The following is an 18,892-nucleotide window of genomic DNA, read 5'->3' as shown; positions in this document are numbered from 1 at the left end:
TTTTTAGTAGAGACAAGGTCTCATTATCTTTCCCAGGCTGGTCTCGAAGTCCTGAGCTTGCTGTGTTTCCCTGGCTGGTCTCTATCCTCCCGCTTTGGCCTCCCAAAGTGCTGGGATTACAGGACTGAGCCACGTGCCTGGCCTAATTAATCTTCTGAGCTTCTGATTTGTTCTGATTTGCTCCTGTTTACTGGATAGGTGTTTAGCCTAGGAGTTTCTAGTCTCAGATTCACATAGAAGCTCTTTCCTAACATCACTGTTCCTATGCATTACAGTTGATCTTGCCACTATAATATAAATCATTTGTGTCATAATGAAATGAAGATGCTAACTTGGAAAACAGCAGCCAAATGACTTCAGCTGTTTTGAGGAATATTCCATGGCCATCACCCCAGGATTTTGGTGGCTGGCTTTCTTAGCTGGCTGCCTAAATGTTCTTTGTTGATGATACTACATTTCTTTTTCTGGTTAATTTTTCTTATTTATTATCAGAACTCACGAAGATACACTGTTTGTCCCTTTTTAGTAAATTAATACTTGGAAACTTGAATTTATATAGTTGGAAGATTATTACTTGATCTTTTGAGAAATCAGTCTGCTCTAATTATAAAATATTTAAGAACTACAATGAATTCTATATAACGAAAAGGCTTATAAATTTTTTTTTTCTTTTAGATAGTCTGTAGAGAATGCCAAATGAGGGAATCCCCCACTCAAGTCAATCTCAGGAGCAAGACTGTTTACAGAGTCAGCCTGTCAGTAATAATGAAGAAATGGCAATCAAGCAAGAAAGTGGTGGTGATGGGGAGATGGAGGAGTACCTGCCCTTTTGTTCCGTGGGTGACGGGCTGTCCACCTCTGCTGTGGGGTGCGCATCAGCAGCTCTGAGGAGAGGGCCAGCCCTGCTGCACATCGACCGACATCAGATCCAGGCGGTAGAGCCTAGCGCCCAGGCCCTTGAGCTGCAGGGTTTGGGTGTGGACGTCTATGACCAGGACGTGCTGGAACAGGGTGTGCTTCAGCAGGTGGACAATGCCATCCATGAGGCCAGCCGTGGCTCCCAGCTCGCTGACGTGGAGAAGGAGTATCGGTCGGTCCTGGATGACCTCACGTGAGTGCAGCCCATCTTCTTTCTTTCAAAGCTGTGGTAAAACATGACAGGGATATTCAGGTAATGGAGAGTTCTAGTATTCCAGAAGTTTAGGAGATGTGTAGAACCTTTTATTTGGAGGACAGAGTCAATAAGGGCAGTCCTCAGCCTCATCTTTGAGCCCCAGCCCTTCCCCTTAAGAGTGGCATTGTACATGGTAGTTAGAGTCTCCGTCCAGCTCGTGAAAGCCAATTGCATGCATAATGTCCAGAAGAGAAGGACTGTTCACCAGCATGTGCACAAAGTGATCTCAGGAGAGAGTGCACCTAAAATTTGGGTGTTTCCTATTCGAGATGCCAGGAATACATTGCGCCCCCTTCACGTTTTTCTCTGTGCGGTAGCTTCTTTCTAGCTTGCTGTCCCCAAACTTAGTGTTCAGTCCTTGGGCAATTTTTCAGATTTGCATTTCTAGAAATAATAAAGACTCCCTGGTTTTCTTTTCTTCCATCCTTGTTTTGACTCTGGAAATGGAGATTTTATTTGTGTCTTAGAGAGGGAGAAGACTTGAGCTGTTTTGAGCATAGCACGTTAATGGGGAAGAAGGGGAGGCTGTGGACCTGAGCAAGGGTAGGAGGTGAGGACAGGAGACGGGAAGTGGGAGGGGTTGAGCTCACTTATCATTGCTGCTTGGCCCCTTTTGAGCAGTGTTCTGGGCAGTGTCAGGTAAGCAAGAAAGTAGGCGAGGGCTGAACGGGATAGAGGATGGAGCAGTGTCACGGAGGATAGCTGGGGAGGGTGGAGTGTGGAGCTGTCATGAATGTGGCTGTTGGTACTTCAGAGACATGTTTTCTGCTAACCATTCCCTGGTGTGTTCTTTTGGCCTCCTCAGGAGCAGGTGCTCGTTCATGGTTATAGTCTGAGTGTTGAGGACCTCAACTCTTTATAATGATACTTTTACATTTGATCTTGGAATGTGTCCTCTTTCTCCAGAGGTGACAGAGGAGAGTTGTGGGGTCTCCATGCAGAGTGATGCTAGATGGCTGGTGGCATGTGGTGTCTCAGCCAGTAATATGCATTGTTTATCCTGTAATCCACAGAGGATACAAACAGCAGATTACACAAGCATCAAGAAGATTGAATTTGTGTTTTGAAAATTGGAAGCTAGAATTCTATGGTGTCTATTTTAGGAATAATTTATTTTAAATTGATTTGTTTTCTTTGCACCACAAAGTTTAATGCTGTAGTAAGTGAATCTTCCATTTATGTAGAAGAAAAATATTGTCGCAGATGTGCGATTTATATAAGAAAATGTTTAAGCATTTTTAGGATGCTTCCACACTTTGGAAGGCTTCCGTAACGGGCTTAAAAAACCCATGTATGCATTTTTTCATGTAAAAGGACAACTTATTGCACATTTTTCTAGCATAGTGTGTTGAATAAAGTAGGCACTTAAATAATGCTTGTAGAATGAATGAAGCAGCTTACAAATGGGAACGAGCTGATCTAAATCAGCTAGACTAGCAGTCATCTGAAACCTCTAATGATCCTACAAGTTTTATTTGTGGCCAATAAGGGTATGTATTCTGGTTTAGTTTCCTTTATCTTTTAGTTAATAAGAAGTAAAAGGGACATGTTTTTAGCATTTTTCTCTTTATATTATGCTATAAAAATGTTATCAGAGTGGAAAATAGACAATTTATCTTATTTTTCAGGTCATGTACGACATCCCTAAGGCAAATCAATAAAATTATTGAACAGCTTAGCCCTCAAGCTGCCACCAGCAGAGACATCAACAGGAAACTAGATTCTGTAAAACGACAGAAGTATAATAAGGTGATTCAGAATAACATATTCAGTATTGCATTTTTGAAAAAGTCATCATTTAGGGGCACTTAATTTAGGAAGTATTTTAAAAAGTGCTTATAAGATGTGAAGCAAATACTCATAATTACAATAGAGAAATTTTGGGTTTCTTTTGTATGTTTAATCTTTCTGCTGTTTCCCTTTAAAATCCCATTCTATTGCATTTAAAAAAACACACATACATAGACACACACATCCATACGTATACAGTTGCTCCTTGATTTACAACAGGGTTACATCCCAACAAACCCATCGTAAATTGAAAATATTGTTAGTAAAAAATGCATTAAATACCCTGAAAAACCTATCTTAAAGTCAAAATATTGTAAGTCAAACCATAGTTAAGTCCAGAGGCTCCTTCCTCAGTTTATAATGGGGTTATGCCCTGATAAACCCATCACAAAGTTGAAAAATTGCAAGTCAGACCATGATAAGTTGGAGACCATCTGTGTATTTGATAAAAGTTCCTTTTTGGTGTTGCTTGCCTCACTTGGGTGCACTTCGCTAGTTTTCCTGCATCACCATTTCTTTGGCCTGGCTTAGGGTCACACTGGCCTCAGTCTCCTGGTCTCGTGTGAACTCTTTTCTGCTTAGCCCTTGCTTCCTCTGATTATCTCCACTCTGTTTCTTGGCGGTGCAGCCGTTGACCTTCACACACCTTTGCTGACTGTTGCGAGAGCTTGGCCCTTCATCCCACCTTGGGTGTTACAGTCAGCACCCAGCCACACTGGGGTTGTACTTAGCTTTGGAAAACTTAAGGGTAGGGAATATTTGTTACTTAGGATATTATTTTTATGAAGTTTGAAACTTTTTTTAAGGATTTATGTACAGCTTTGTGAGGTCTGAAACGTTTTTTAGGATTTATGTACCCCTTTGTGAAAATCCATTGCAATAGATAGGAATGACTAGTTGTAACCATTTCAGTTCTGTCATCCCAACTTGTGCTTACAGTCGATTCACTGCAGTGAGTAGAGTCCTTGCATCTTTTCTTTAAGCTCTCCAGGGGCAGGGCTGTGCATTGACTCAGTTCACGTGGCCCTCCTTTTATTATACTTTCCACTCACCCGTCTGTTACCTGCACTACCCCATCTTCTCTCACTTGCTTCCAGAATAGCAGCCCAAAGGTCAAAGCTAGCAGTTGCCCAAGGCAGGTGGGTCCTCCCAAATCAGAGAGAGGACATCTGGTCTCTTGTGGGAGCATGTGAAATTGATGTGCAGAGACCTTCTTGGGCTTCTAGTGGGCTGGAATTTCAAGGGTGTAGAGCATCAAACTTGAGACCACTTCAGGTCCTAGTCTAACTTAATTATGCATTCTTGTCTTTAGCAGCTCTTTAATGGTTAGAGGTAGACTATTCAGAGGCAAAGTGCTTTAAACAGAATGTTGCTGAGAGAAAGACTGAGAAAAAACAAACTGCAAGTCATTGCAGTGTGGCATTTATGTTCAGGATTTCCCCTTGTCCCACACTCATATTTGAAGTTGAAACATTCTTGACCTTGGAAAGATGAACCATGTACCACAGGCCCAGTTCATTGGGCCTCCCCAATGAAGCCCAAGGGCACATATATGAGTTCTGGTGATGTGGAAGGAAACAAGACAAAGAGGAGTCTGGAGTGGCCAGGGTGGAGAAGCACGGCAAAATATATTTTTTTCTTAAAGCTTTTTGATTAGGTAGAATACTAAAAGGACACTCATAAATATGGTAGGTTATCAAAGGAGACTAACTTTTTCATCTGAACATTTGTGTTTTTATTTCTTATCTTATGGCCTATTGACTTCCATAGCCCATTGCTTCTGAAGATCAGAAACACAGAGTAGTTTAGGGATTTGCCCAGTGTGTAAGGGGGAAACCAAGTAGAACAAGTCCACCTTTCAGGTCAGTGCCCGTGTATTTAAGGGCTCGGGCACATAGAAGGCGGTCTGCCGCCCTCAGGAGAGCATGGGGGTGCAGGCATGCCTGTCTGCTGGGAATATTCACGGCCCCTTTACTCCTAGAAAAGTGGTAGTTGCTCACATAGGGCTCTCTAGTCATAGTAATGTATGGAATTTTTATATAGTGTAATGTATATTTTATTTTTATTTTACTTTGGATTAAAGTTTAAAATTTCATAATGCTATCTTTTGTATTTAACAATAAATCACTTCATTGCTATTTTCTGTCTTCTATATTTACCATTCAAGGAACAACAGCTAAAAAAGATCACTGCAAAACAAAAGCATCTCCAGGCCATCCTTGGAGGAGCAGAGGTGAAAATTGAACTAGATCACGCCAGTCTGGAGGAGGATGCAGGTGAGGATGCTAGGAGCAGTTTCTCTGTGTTCTTGAATTGATGCTTGATGCCTGTAGTCAGTGGAGGGTGTCTCTTTAGTCTTTGCCTGGGTTTTGAGAAAAATACGTTTCTTTGCCTTAGTGTCAAAACAGATTTAGGAAAATTTTATTCTCTACACCTGCAGAACCAAATCCCTCTCAAAGAGAATTAAAGTAAACTTTTAACTCAGTTCATAGGAGGCTGCTGGTGCACATTTATTATTACATTTAATACATTGGAAATCTTAAACATTCTTATATTGTTAATTTGATAAAGACAGCTAGCATCATGATTAAATTACATGTCAGAAGCCCAACATCATTAATTGCATTTGTAGAATGGCTCTCACATGTCTTTAAAGAGCATATTTGGCAGGCTTTCCAAGCATCGGTTTAAGAAAAGACATCTTCATTCAGGTACTCTGGGCAGTATTTCATTTACATTACTGTCTTGGATGGTTGTCTTTTGGAAGACCTTTTGGAAAAATTCATAAGCTCTGGAACTAAATTATCTTTGCAGTCATTGTGTGTGTGTGTGTGTGTGTGCAAATTGTTGGTGGCTGCATAGGCATTGACTATTTGAAGTACAGATTAAAGCTGCTTAGCATTAAATTCTCTAAGCAACTATTTTCTACTAGCTTTAGAAGTTTATTCAGTAAGATGAGAATTGTTATGAAGAATTAATTGAAGCAATAGAAAAAAAAAATGTATATTTTTGAAACAGAGTTTCACTCTTGTTGCCCAAGTTGGAGTGCAATGGCACCATCTCAGCTTACTGCAACCTCTGCCTCCCGGGTTCAAGCGATTCTCCTGCCTCAGCCTCCCGAGTAGCTGGGATTACAGGTGCACACCACCACGCCCAGCTAATTTTTTGTATTTTTAGTAGAAACAGTGTTTCACCATGTTAGTCAAGCTGGTCTTGAACTCCTGACGTCAGGTGATCTGCCCACCTTGGCCTCCCAAAGTGCTGGGATTACAGGTGTGAGCCACTGTACCCAGCCCAAAAGTACGTGGTTTTAAAGTTCAGCCTCTCAGAATTCATTAGGCCTATGACCAGTGCTTTTAACTGCTGTGTACTATGTTTCTCATTGGTAACAGATGTTTGTTTCTGTCTGGCCGTCTCAGATCTGCTGTTGTCTTTCACCTCCTACTGTGACTTTGGTAGTAGGGTTAATAGTTACCTCTTAGGGTTAATAGCTAAAACTTTGGTAGTAGGGTTAATAGCTACATTGTCTAGGGTTAATAGCTACCTCCTCAAATCCAAGAGCCCCTTTTTATACTTGTTCCACTCTGCCTGTGCACAGCAGCTGACACTTCTGCTCCTTGTGGGATCCCTGCTTCTCTACTGGTTTTCTTTTTAGCCCTCAGACTACTTCTGCATAGTTATTTCTGGCCCTGTCTTAAATGTTGATGTTTCTCAGGATTTCTCTGAGCCTTCTTCTTCTGCTGCTGCCTCTCCCTGGTTATCTATTCCCCATGGGTTTTGCAGCCACCTAGGTTCTACTAGTACCTTATACAGATCTGTAGACATCTGGCTTTGCTCTTTTTTTGAGTTCCTGGTTCCTATTATATCTCTCCATCTGCACACCAGCCAACACTTGAAGACATGAACTGAAATTGGAAGTTACACCATAACTGTAAAGTCACCCAGAAAGTATCCCTCTTTCATTAGTTGAAATTCATCTCCGGCAAAATTACCACATAACCCAAATACCAAAAGACCTAAGGCTTAATAGGAAGCAAAATACTCAGTGTAAAGACCTAAGGCTTAATTGAGGCAAAATACTCAGTGTAAAGGAAAAGAATTGTTAAATGGGCTATATATAAAACCAAGAACTTCTGTTCATCAGAAGATAGCATTTAGGGCAGGATACTGAGCTGGGGAAGATATTTGCAATACATGTGTGAATCAAAGGACTCAAATCTAGGATGTATAAAGAACTAGAAATCATTTTAAAAAAATAGACAAAAATGGGCGAAAGCCTGGAACACTTCCTACACAAAAAAGGCTGTCAAAAAGATAAATTCATGAAAGGCACCTATTTTGTTAGTCATCAGGGAAATGTAAATTATAGTCATAATGTGGTACCACTACACATCTACCAAAATAGCTACCATGGAATGGCAAGAATATACACCAGTTGGAACTTTCTGACACAGTTGATGGGACTTTGGAAGGTAACACTTTGGAAAACTGACAATGTCTGCTAAAGCTTAGCATACCCAGATATATATATGTGTGTATATATGTATATATATACACACATATATGTAAATATATATATATAAAACCAAAAGATGTACATCAGAATATTCATAGCAACATTATTCCTAGTAGCCAAAACCTGGAAGCTACTCAAATGTGCATTAACAGTGAGAGTTAACAAACTACAGCTACATTCAACAGTAAGGATGCAGCTCAAAAGCATAATGTTGCATGAAGGAAGGTGGACACAGGGCACAAACATTTCCACTTACGTAGCGTTCAGAGACAGGCACAACTGGTCTGTACGTTAGGAGTCCAGGTCCATCATTATCTTGGGGGGCGTAGAGGCTGGGAGGTAGCCTGAAGGGCTCATCTGGTGGTGCTAGTAATTTCTGTTAGTTGATATGGGTGCTAGTTTATGAGTATATTTTTTCTGAATATTCACTGAGTTCTACACTTAATGATTTGTGCACTTTCAGATGTATGTTTTATTTCAGTGCAAGTTTAATGAAAAACTGGGTATCATTGGCCTGCAAGAATTGTAGATTTTAGAATATGGATTCCTTCCTATTAAGCCTTAGGTCTTTTGGTATTTTGGTTATGTGGTAATTTTGCCAGAGATGAATTTCAACTAATGAAAGAGGGATACTTTCTGGTGACTTTACACTTATGGTATAACTTCCAATTTTAGTTCATGTCTTCAAGTCAGTTAACTTCACACATCTAACACAGTGCTGCTGTCCAATAGACCTTTTTGCAGTGATGAAAATGTCTCTGTGTTGCCCATTATAGTAGCCATTAGTCACGTGTAGCTCTTGAGCACTTGAAAAAGGGCAAGTGCAACTGTGGAACTGAGTTTTTAACTTAATGTAATTTAAATTTAAATAGCTACAGGTAACTGGTAACTGCCATGCTGGGCAGCATAGAGCTGACATTTATGTTTTTCCTATTTAGGTAAACGGTGATCCCTGTTTTTGGTTTCACTGTCTCTTGAATTTAAGTCCATCTGAATGTTGGTTTTAGCAATGACGTGAGAACTTCGGAGCTTGCTTCCTCATGGACTACTCCTCAGCTGATAAGGAAACACAGCTAAACTTGACTATTTATAACTGTATTTATAGAGTAATAGGCCTATCTTTGGATGGCAGAGAGTGTATTTATAGTGAAATATTTTGGAGAAAAGTTACTGAGAAGTCGTCTTTTTGAACAGGAATATATTAAATATAGCATGATGCTATAATAAATTTTATTCTGTTCTTCATATGTAACATGCTTTAGTACATGGATGATTCTTTTTTTATATGAGTTACTTGTAGCTGCCTAATATTTCTTGAAAGAGTGAGCATTTCTTTTGTACCCTCAGAAAGTTTCATGCTAGTGCGAAATGCGTTGCTATTGTTCTTTCAGAGCCGGGGCCATCCAGTCTTGGCAGCATGCTCATGCCTGTCCAGGAGACTGCCTGGGAAGAGCTCATCCGCACTGGCCAGATGACACCTTTTGGTACCCAGATCCCTCAGAAACAGGAGAAAAAGCCCAGAAAAATCATGCTCAATGAAGCATCAGGCTTCGAAAAGTATTTGGCAGATCAAGCAAAACTGTCTTTTGAAAGGAAGAAGCAAGCTTGTAATAAAAGAGCAGCTAGAAAAGCTCCAGCCCCAGTCACGCCTCCAGCCCCAGTGCAAAATAAAAACAAACCAAACAAGAAAGCCAGAGTTCTGTCCAAAAAAGAGGAGCGTTTGAAAAAGCACATCAAGAAACTCCAGAAGAGGGCTTTGCAGTTCCAGGGGAAAGTGGGATTGCCAAAGGCAAGGAGACCTTGGGAGTCAGACATGAGGCCAGAGGCAGAGGGAGACTCTGAGGGTGAAGAGTCTGAGTATTTCCCCACAGAGGAGGAGGAAGAGGAGGAAGATGAGGAGGTGGAGGGGGTGGAGGCGGACCTGTCTGGAGATGGTACTGACTATGAGCTGAAGCCTCTGCCCAAGGGCCGGAAACGGCAGAAGAAAGTGCCAGTGCAGGAGATTGATGACGACTTTTTCCCAAGTTCTGGGGAAGAAGCTGAAGCTTCTTCTGTAGGAGAAGGAGGAGGAGGAGGTCGGAAAGTGGGAAGATACCGAGATGATGGAGATGAAGATTATTATAAGCAGCGGTTAAGGTCGGTTTGTGGGGATTATGAATACATTGTACTGTTTGCTTTATCTTAGGTGATAGGTTTATTAATATGTAAGCATTCTAGATCCAGCTTAATATATTAGATGCCCCGATTATACAGAGGTTGGATTTCTGCAGCCTTAACCTGCTAGAAGCAGTGGGGCCCCTGGGTCCTTAATGGTGCTGGCCCCAAATGCATGTACTTCTAGGTCTTTAGTTGGATTTGGAGGCAAGTCTAAGATGAAAAACTTAAGGGAAGGCTGGGGCAAGAGGCATACAGGGGGCTGAGTGTGAGCTGTTTCGCCTTTATACCGACAGTCACCCTGGAATAAGTATCAGGAAAAAGAAAAGGGTGAATTAATGCATACTGGATAGGGGTTTCTGTTTTCCCTTTTGAAGCAGAAAAGTAATTTTAGAGAACTTTTCTTCAAAAAAGAGCTGAAACTTAAGCTTTGGCATAGAAAGAATAAGCTTGCTTTTGTAAATCCTTCCTTTGTCTTGAGAAAATAGTCATCTGCATAATTATAAGCCATCATAATGCAAAAAGTGTACTTTGTACGCACAGCATACCTTTCTTTTCACTGTTATTTTTTATGTTAGAGACTGACTTTGGCTTTTAGCTCCATGACATTGTCATTGTGTAAAGCAAGCACCATAAAAGGGAAGGTGAACATGTGAAACATGAAGTCTGAGTTGCATATTGCCACACGTTTTCTATGAGCCAGGAAAAATAATCTGCATTGCAGGCCTCCCCATGGTGGCCCACTGAACACTGTGCTACTGCCGCACATTTCAAGTCTCCTTGATTTAGAGCTCACTTAGCTCTAAGGAAGTCAAAGGGAAAAAGGAACCTTATTACTTTTAAAATACTTGATAGTGGGATGGCTTTTTCCCAATCCTCAACAGTTTTTTTCTTATTTCTTAAGGTGAAGAGACCTAGTTTGTTGTATTTATTGGCCTTTGTGAGTGAAGGCTGACCTGGTGTTTTTTCTTATTACTTAGAACTGCTCATTAACCCCTGTCCAGACACTACAGACATTCCATAACCTTTCCAAAATAGATGTGTCAGAATTCTTTTAAACAGTAATTTGAGGACCTGTGACTTAAACCCTGTTCTTTAGAGTTGTGGCACTCACATTCTAGTAGCACCTTATGTAGTAATGCACAGATGAGGGCTGGCTTATATTTGTCATCCCTCAGCACAGCTTTCGTTTCTGTGCATGTTTATTACCTGTAAAGTTGTTTGAGGAATGTTGCCCAGTACTGTTGAACAGTAAGCAGTGTCAGACTTTTTCTTAACTACTGCAAGGAATTAATAAAAGTGTTAATCTCAACATATTGATTATAAATGGAGCAATATATATTTTTCCAATTAAATTGGGTCAATGTTAAATATGTTTAAAGTATATCAGTATTTTGATCAAGAGCAATTTGTTTTGATTGAATTTTAAATGTGGGTTTAGTTTAATTTGATGGCAATAAGTTTTTCTTAATAATGTCAAGATTGTAAAACAATTTATTATTTCCAGAGCCAATATTTTGCTAAAGCTACAGTAAAATCTCAAATGAATTTCAGAAATATCAATAACTCTTAATTGCCACCAAAATATGATAGCTCTTAACATTTTATAGCTACAGTTATTAAGGCTGTTAAACTGCAGATATCCACATTGAAATATTTGTATTACATCTCCTTTGGTGCTGTTTGGATTGGGGGATGAAAGAAAATAAAATGCTCAGGATTGAGAAGCGTATTAGAACTGCCAGTCTCTCTGTATTTTGTTACTCATTGCTGATCTTTGTAGACTAATTGAAATGGTAATGCTATTCCCTTGAGAAACAAAAAGACCTTTAGGGTCGCTTGTCTTAGCAGTGGTTTGATGATGGATGATTAGAATAAAGTCATAGAGTTTACAACATAGAAAATTAGTTTTTTTTTTTAGTGGTTAGAATTTAGGAATAGTTCCCAGGGTAGGCACCCTTTGCTGAACTTAACACCTTTTACTGAGGGTATAGCCTGTTAATTATAATGCTCTTTTCAACTCTAGGAAGTGAGAGTGGGTGACTTCTGGATATCTCATCCTCTTTATTCTCTCAGCTTGAGAGCCATCAGCCTTTCACTGGCACTAGGTTCACCCTAACTAGGTACCTTTGTTTTAGCTGATACTTACTAGGAATTTTCCGTCAAGCCCTTTCTATAGCTTTTTTATGGAACTGGGCAGTCGCACTTTGGATCCTGCTTTCCTTCATTTGGCTCAAGCCCTCAGCTCAGTCTTTGAAGTTTTAACCATTTTTCAAACCGTGTATTCCCCCTTCCCATGTGTTTCTCCTGCCTCCTCCTCTGCACTGAACTGTATCTCGAGGCCGGCTCCTCAGTGGGTTCCCTGGTTTTCATACCCTTTCATGTCATACAGGATGGATGAGCCACTGCTTAAAAGTAAATGTTCTGTCGGTTCTATGGTCAGTGCTATACAGGTCTTATAAAACATACATTATTTTTTCATTTTAATTTTGTGCTACCATGGTTTCCATTTGCTTATGGCTGTTGGTTGTGAGGTCTAGTGCTTTCTTAAAATATACTACTGCTTTGCACGTTGTGGGCCTGGGAGCTCCAGGTGCCAAATAAAGATTTAATAGGACTAACACACCTTCAGTGTTTGAGTGATGTGGATTCCTGGTGAGCACCTATGCTGCTTACCTAGTCCAGGCTGTGCAGCCAAGACAGCCCTGTGTGGCCCAGAAGACCAAACATTTCATATGAACCTTTCCCCTTTAGGGTGATAAAGATCAGGGCGCTTGTCCCCAGTCCTTGTTACCTCCATGTTATTGATTCACTTCCCAGTTGACATATTCGAGGTCAGCCTCCATAGCTTTATCTTTGCTTTCATGTCAGCAATGCATGTCTGCATCCTTGGACTGGCTTCAAGGGTTTCTGGCAAAAAATTCGCAGTCTGTTAATAGACTTGGGCACAGGTAAGACCTAACCAAGTGTGAAGGGAATAATGAATTCAGACTGAGGTATTTGGGAGAGACTGTGGAGGAAGTTCATCCAGTGCAGGGCCTCGTCTTGTTGGGTGGCTCAGATATATTAATATGACCCTTATCCAAATTAACAACGTTACGCATTTGCCCCTAAACTCCAGGTGCATCATTGAGAAGGGAAGGAATTTGCTTTGCTTTGGAGGCACATTATTGCCTCAGGGTTCTCATTTGGATTGCCTTGGAGGTTGGTGTGATGCCACAGTGTGCAGAGAGGCTGAGGACAGGGAGGGCAGGTGGGCTTCACTTTCCAGCCAGCTCTGATTTCTGGGGAGTGGTAGTCTATTCAGGGGGCTCCGAGGCCCTGTTTGGGTGGACTGGGAAAGAGTGTGCAGTTCCTTAGTGATGTCTGTTATAGGCACAGTGGGGAACTAGCAACATTCATGCTAGGTATTTGCCAACCTTGACATAATAAAACAAATGTCACTGACTCCTGCCTCTTTGTCCAGCAGTGGTCAGCACTGCTTGGTCAGGCTGCAGGGCATAGATGGGTTGCATCCTGAGTGAGAAAATGCATTTCCAGATATGTTTTTGTCTCTTCTTGCTGGCAGGACTAGGGTTAGCATTTATCATTTGACTTAAACTCATTCCCCCAAGTTCTTACTCTGTTTTCATCTGCCGGCAGTCATTATTTAAGTTGCTGCCCTCACAGACTGTACTTCCTTGGCAACGAGCACAGACTAGAGCAAAGCTTCCCCACCCACAGACTGATTATGCAGTGTCACTGGGAGCCCCCAACACTGGAGACGCCGACTTAGGAAGTGTAGTGTGGGGTCACCGGGCAGGACTTTTAAAAAATGTTCCCAGATGGCTCTGATCACTGTCAGGTTTGAGAGCTAGGGATGGAAATAAGTCAATCTTATGTATTTCTTTTTTTGGGGGTTGCAGCTTTTGGCTGATGCAGTTTGTATATCAGTTTCTCAAAAATCCTCTTTTATGTGCCCTGCACAGTTGTATGTACACAGGGGAGGGCCTGGCAGGGAGCCTTAGCTAAATGCTGTATGTCATAGATCATCTGGTTCTTGTGGGGTGTGTGTGTCAGAATCACATGGGAAACACCTTCAGAGGGTAGGGGCCTGGGCTCAACCTGGGGAGTCTGAGGCAGCAGGTGTGGGGCAGGAGGAGCTGGGCACAGCACTTGTGCTTTGGCCGAGCTCCCGCTGACTCTGAGGGGAGCTTGGTGACATTCTTCATGGTCCATAGGCCCTTGTTCAGAAAGAACTGTGTTCTCATTTAGGAGAGCTTTGAGGCAGTTGGAAAGCATTGTTGGTAAGGATGTTGAGGCTTGAGAATGTAATGCTTTTTTCTTTACTTTGGCCCACACTCAGCAAATCATTGCCTCTGGGATAAATCCCCGACCTATGCCCATTCCGATAAGGGAAACACAGTGGGGAGTTCAGAAACGGACTCTTCAGTAGGTGGTGCCTGAGTCTCCTCAGATGACCTGGTGCATTGGGCTAAGCTGCTAAACGCACAGCCTGAAATGGATTTGAGTTGGTTCCTCTGCATGGTTTGAAGGCTCCCTCGCCACCTTTCAGCACTTCTGATGAGTCCCTATTTTTATTGTAAAAGTATGACAACAATATTAAGATGAAAAAATGACCTCTATTTTTTTATGTTTTTATTTTCTACATGTCATTCCAGTCTTTGGTTCTGTGAATACACATCTTTACGTGGTTGTAATCACGGCCCCTCCAGTTAATTGGCTTGCCGACAGTCTTACTGTGAAGTAGAGCTGATATTTGAAGTCGGCTGGGCCCTCTGCATACATGTTTCCTTCCCTTTGTGGGATTGAGTAGAAGGTGCAATATTTAGGTATGACCACAGGGTGGTGCCAAGAATCAACACATAGCTGCCCCCACTGGAAACCAAACCAAAAACCTAAGCCTGTCATCTGGGAATTTGGATGAGGATATAGGGAGATGGCTCAGGAGTCTGGAAGACCTGGCAAGTATGGTGTGGATGGGGATAGAATTTACTTCATGGTCTGGTGTAACCTGAATCTGTAGTCTTGATGCCTGTTGATATAATTGGTTTTTAATAAATTTTTGATTCTAAAGGTTTTTCTTGTGCCCTATTTTTTTACCTTTTTTACATGAGTAACTCTGAGATGTAAAGGGCTGATAAAGATTCCATTCATTGTGTAAGTCTTACAGCATGTCTTCTAATAGTCTGTGAGACATAATCTCCTGCGAAGATAATACTCTTCATTGTCCTTCCCCTGAGCACTGGGCCTCTGTGGCCAGGGCCCCATTGAATCCTGGCTTGGGAGGGTTGGGTTGTGCACATCCACTGTTCGAAGGAGGGAGCTCTCAGCATTTCAGATGCTGAGGGGTCAAGCCAAGTAGAATGACTGTTATGAAGAGAGTCTTGTGGATTTAGAACGTTGCAGCCTTTAGGGCCTGAGCAAAGGTGGCATTAAGTGGAGGTGGGGGCAGGGGCGGGAGTGGTGCACAAGAACAATGATGGCTGACATGTTTGAATGCGTACCACTTAGTGGTTCTTGTGGTTCTTCTTGTTATATAGGTTAATTCGTTTAATCCTTACAGCCACCCAGGAGATAGGACTTTGAGCCCAGAGAGATGAAGTCATTTGCTCAAGGCAGCGGTCAATGGAAGGGCTTGGAGAAGGAGAAGGGGTCTGAAGGTGGTTTGGGGCACATGAGAGTGATCTCGCAGCTTGGTTTGCTGCAGCAGACTCGGACAAGCATTGCTTCAGTGCCTGGTTTCTCCCTCCACTTAACGGGGGCCAACTCCAACCCAATGTCCCATTCCTATCCTGAAATGCTTCTAAAGGCAGTGCCCTGAGAACCACCAACCTCACAGCCTGTCTCCATTTTATTGTCTTCCGGGAACCTTTCCCTTCTGTCTAGCACCTGTTTGCACTGGGATTGTCCTGTCTGTCCTTCAGTTGGATCCTGGTTTGCACCCGATGAGGATTTAGCAATTTTAGGCTGTGCTTCAGCAAAGGCCAACTCACAATGTGGAGGTTGATTTGATTGTACCTTTTTTTTAAAGCCCAAATTAAAGAGAAAAAACAAAACTCTCCCAAAATCTGAATTTAGTAGAAGTTTGAGATTTTATCCAGAAACCTAAATACAATGATTTTAAGAATGTTCTTAACATCTCTGAGAGTTCATTTTTCTCAAGAAATAAGCCTGGCCGGGCACAATGGCTCATACCTGTAATCCCAGCACTTTAGGAGGCCAAGGCAGGAGGATTGCTTGAGCTCAAGAGTTCGAGACCAGCCTGGGCAACATGGTAAAACCCCAAAAATAGAAAAAGTTAGCTGGGTGTGGTGGTGTGCGCCTGTAGTCCCAGCTACCCAGGAGGCTGAGGTGGGTGGATCACTTGAGCCTGAGAGAAAAAAAAAAAGAAAGAAGCCTATGTTCATTTTCTTTTAGGAATCTATAAGAAAGAAAAAGTTACACTTTTAAAACCTATTTATGCCTAGTGTTCCATTATTGGAACGCTAAGCATGTGGGAGTTGTTTATACCCTACTGCTCAAGGTCATTGCCAAGGTCTGATTTTTCACGTCTGCCTCCTGAGGGTACATGTTATCACTTGGTGCACAGAGTTAGTTACTGCTACAGATACTGGCATGCTGGGAGCTTGTCAAAAAGTGATGTGAGTTTTCAGAAACATTTTTGAGTATCCAAAGACAGGTACATATAACTTTACTGCACTACATCCTATACTAGTAATTTTTTAAAAATAACTTCTCTACTAGTTATGCTATTGTGCGGTAAAAAGAAAATACAGAAAGTATTATTGTTGCATTAGTTACGGGTTTGACATTTTTCATGTTCCATTTTTGGAACACTAGGCAAAACCACTACCACTAGGACTAATAATACCTTTTTTCCATTTTAGTCCCAAGATGCCTCGAACACTAAGTTTACATGAAATAACTGACCTTTTAGAGACAGATGACAGCATAGAAGCAAGTGCTATAGTGATACAACCACCTGAAAATGCTACAGCACCTGTTTCTGATGAGGAGTCAGGAGATGAAGAAGGTGGAACAATAAATAATCTGCCAGGTTCTTTGTTGCACACAGCTGCGTATCTTATTCAAGATGGCTCTGATGCTGAGTCTGACTCAGATGATCCCTCATACGCACCTAAAGATGACTCTCCTGATGAAGTTCCATCTACGTTTACTGTGCAGCAACCTCCACCATCGAGGAGGAGGAAAATGACAAAAATTGTTTGCAAATGGAAAAAAGCCGACTTAACTGTACAACCCGTAGCAGGTAGAGTTACAGCACCACCAAACGATTTCTTCACCGTAATGAGAACTCCCACAGAAATTCTTGAACTTTTTCTTGATGACGAGGTCATTGAACTCATTGTCAAGTACTCCAACTTATATGCTTGCAGTAAAGGTGTACATCTTGGCTTGACTAGCTCTGAATTCAAATGTTTTCTGGGAATTATTTTTCTGAGTGGTTATGTCTCAGTTCCTAGAAGGCGTATGTTTTGGGAACAAAGGACAGATGTGCATAATGTACTGGTTAGTGCTGCCATGAGACGTGACCGGTTTGAAACTATATTTTCTAATTTGCATGTTGCTGACAACGCAAATTTGGATCCAGTGGACAAATTTTCCAAATTGCGACCTCTCATAAGCAAACTTAATGAGAGATGCATGAAATTTGTTCCAAATGAAACATATTTCAGCTTTGATGAATTCATGGTTCCTTATTTTGGTCATCACGGGTGCAAACAATTTATTCGGGGAAAGCCCATTCGGTTTGGCTATAAGTTTTGGTGTGGTGCCACCTGTCTGGGCTACATTTGCTGGTTTCAGCCGTATCAGGGTAAAAACCCAAATACTAAACATGAGGAATATGGTGTTGGTGCGTCACTTGTTCTTCAGTTTAGTGAGGCACTTACAGAGGCACACCCTGGACAATACCATTTTGTATTCAATAACTTTTTCACCAGTATTGCACTTCTTGATAAGCTCAGTTCAATGGGACATCAGGCAACAGGCACAGTGAGAAAGGATCACATTGACAAAGTTCCACTGGAATCAGATGTAGCTTTAAAGAAAAAAGAAAGAGGGACATTTGATTATCGAATTGATGGCAAAGGCAATATTGTCTGCAGATGGAATGATAACAATGTTGTCACTGTTGCCTCATCTGGTGCTGGTATCCATCCCCTGTGTCTTGTCAGTCGTTACTCCCAGAAACTGAAAAAGAAGATCCAAGTTCAGCAGCCAAACATGATCAAAGTGTATAACCAGTTCATGGGAGGCGTAGACAGAGCTGATGAAAACATTGATAAGTATCGGGCGTCAATCCGTGGAAAGAAATGGTATTCAAGCCCTCTTTTGTTCTGTTTCGAATTGGTCTTACAAAATGCTTGGCAATTGCATAAAACATACGATGAGAAACCAGTGGATTTTCTGGAGTTTCGTCGACGTGTGGTATGCCATTATCTGGAGACCCATGGTCATCCCCCAGAACCTGGCCAAAAAGGAAGACCTCAGAAGCGTAACATTGACTCACGTTATGATGGCATAAATCATGTGATAGTCAAACAGGGAAAGCAAACGCGATGTGCTGAATGTCATAAGAACACAACTTTTCGGTGTGAAAAATGTGATGTTGCCTTACATGTGAAGTGTTCCGTTGAATATCACACTGAATAGCAGGTGTCACCACCTCCTGAGACAAGAAACATAATTTTATACATTATGTACAATGTAGCAGTGGTTTTGCCTAGTGTTCCAATTTTGGAACGTCACATAACAATGGAACATAATAAATTTTTTTTCTCTTCAAATTTTTGTTCCTTGAGTTTTTCTAGGTAACGTATATGAATTTCATGCAAAAATTCTAAAAATTGTAACCTCAAGACATAAATGGGTTAAAGATGTTTTCTGAGAGAACACATTGGCTTCTTTTAAATAACAAAGCTGAGACACAAATGAAGACTAATTCTGCTTCCTGCTCTGCACACACCTTTCATTCTTGGCTCTGGGCATAATTGTCTGCATCAGTCTTAATTTACTCCATGAGATCTGCACTCCTAACTGAGGGTATTTCATCTGCTCAGATGTGCCAATTAAGTTTACCCAGATAGACCATAAAAAGGAAGATAAGGAAAGTAAAACACCAAGTATCTAAATTTAGCAAATTAGACTAATCTGTAAGGGATTCTTAGCTGTCTGAAATAGAAAACCTATCATACTACAGAATGCAAACTATATTAAATACCCAGCTTGGT

At 41.4% G+C, this 18,892-nt stretch overlaps 1 protein-coding gene across 6 annotated transcripts in view; it reads left to right on the top strand.

Moving 5' to 3' along the window:
• ERCC6 (ERCC excision repair 6, chromatin remodeling factor) overlaps positions 1 to 18,892 on the top strand; it is an 85,122-nt gene that overhangs the window by 6,058 nt on the left and 60,172 nt on the right. For 2 of the 6 annotated variants that reach the window (XM_054503623.2, XM_063669874.1), the window contains 5 exons: positions 676 to 1,111; positions 2,803 to 2,923; positions 5,133 to 5,241; positions 8,873 to 9,617; positions 16,526 to 18,448. In XM_054503623.2, coding sequence (XP_054359598.1) covers positions 690 to 1,111; positions 2,803 to 2,923; positions 5,133 to 5,241; positions 8,873 to 9,617; positions 16,526 to 18,314 — 3,186 coding nt within the window. In that variant the 5' untranslated portion in view covers positions 676 to 689 and the 3' untranslated portion in view covers positions 18,315 to 18,448. Of the gene's footprint in view, positions 1 to 675; positions 1,112 to 2,802; positions 2,924 to 5,132; positions 5,242 to 8,872; positions 9,618 to 16,525; positions 18,449 to 18,892 lie in introns of those variants that run through there. The other 4 variants (XM_054503619.2, XM_054503622.2, XM_054503624.2 and 1 more) reach the window with 3 other exon arrangements.

This window comes from Pongo pygmaeus, chromosome 8 (genome assembly GCF_028885625.2).
Source record: "Pongo pygmaeus isolate AG05252 chromosome 8, NHGRI_mPonPyg2-v2.0_pri, whole genome shotgun sequence".
Classification (NCBI taxonomy): Eukaryota; Metazoa; Chordata; class Mammalia; order Primates; family Hominidae; genus Pongo; species Pongo pygmaeus.
This window is presented reverse-complemented; position numbering and strand designations above follow the sequence as displayed.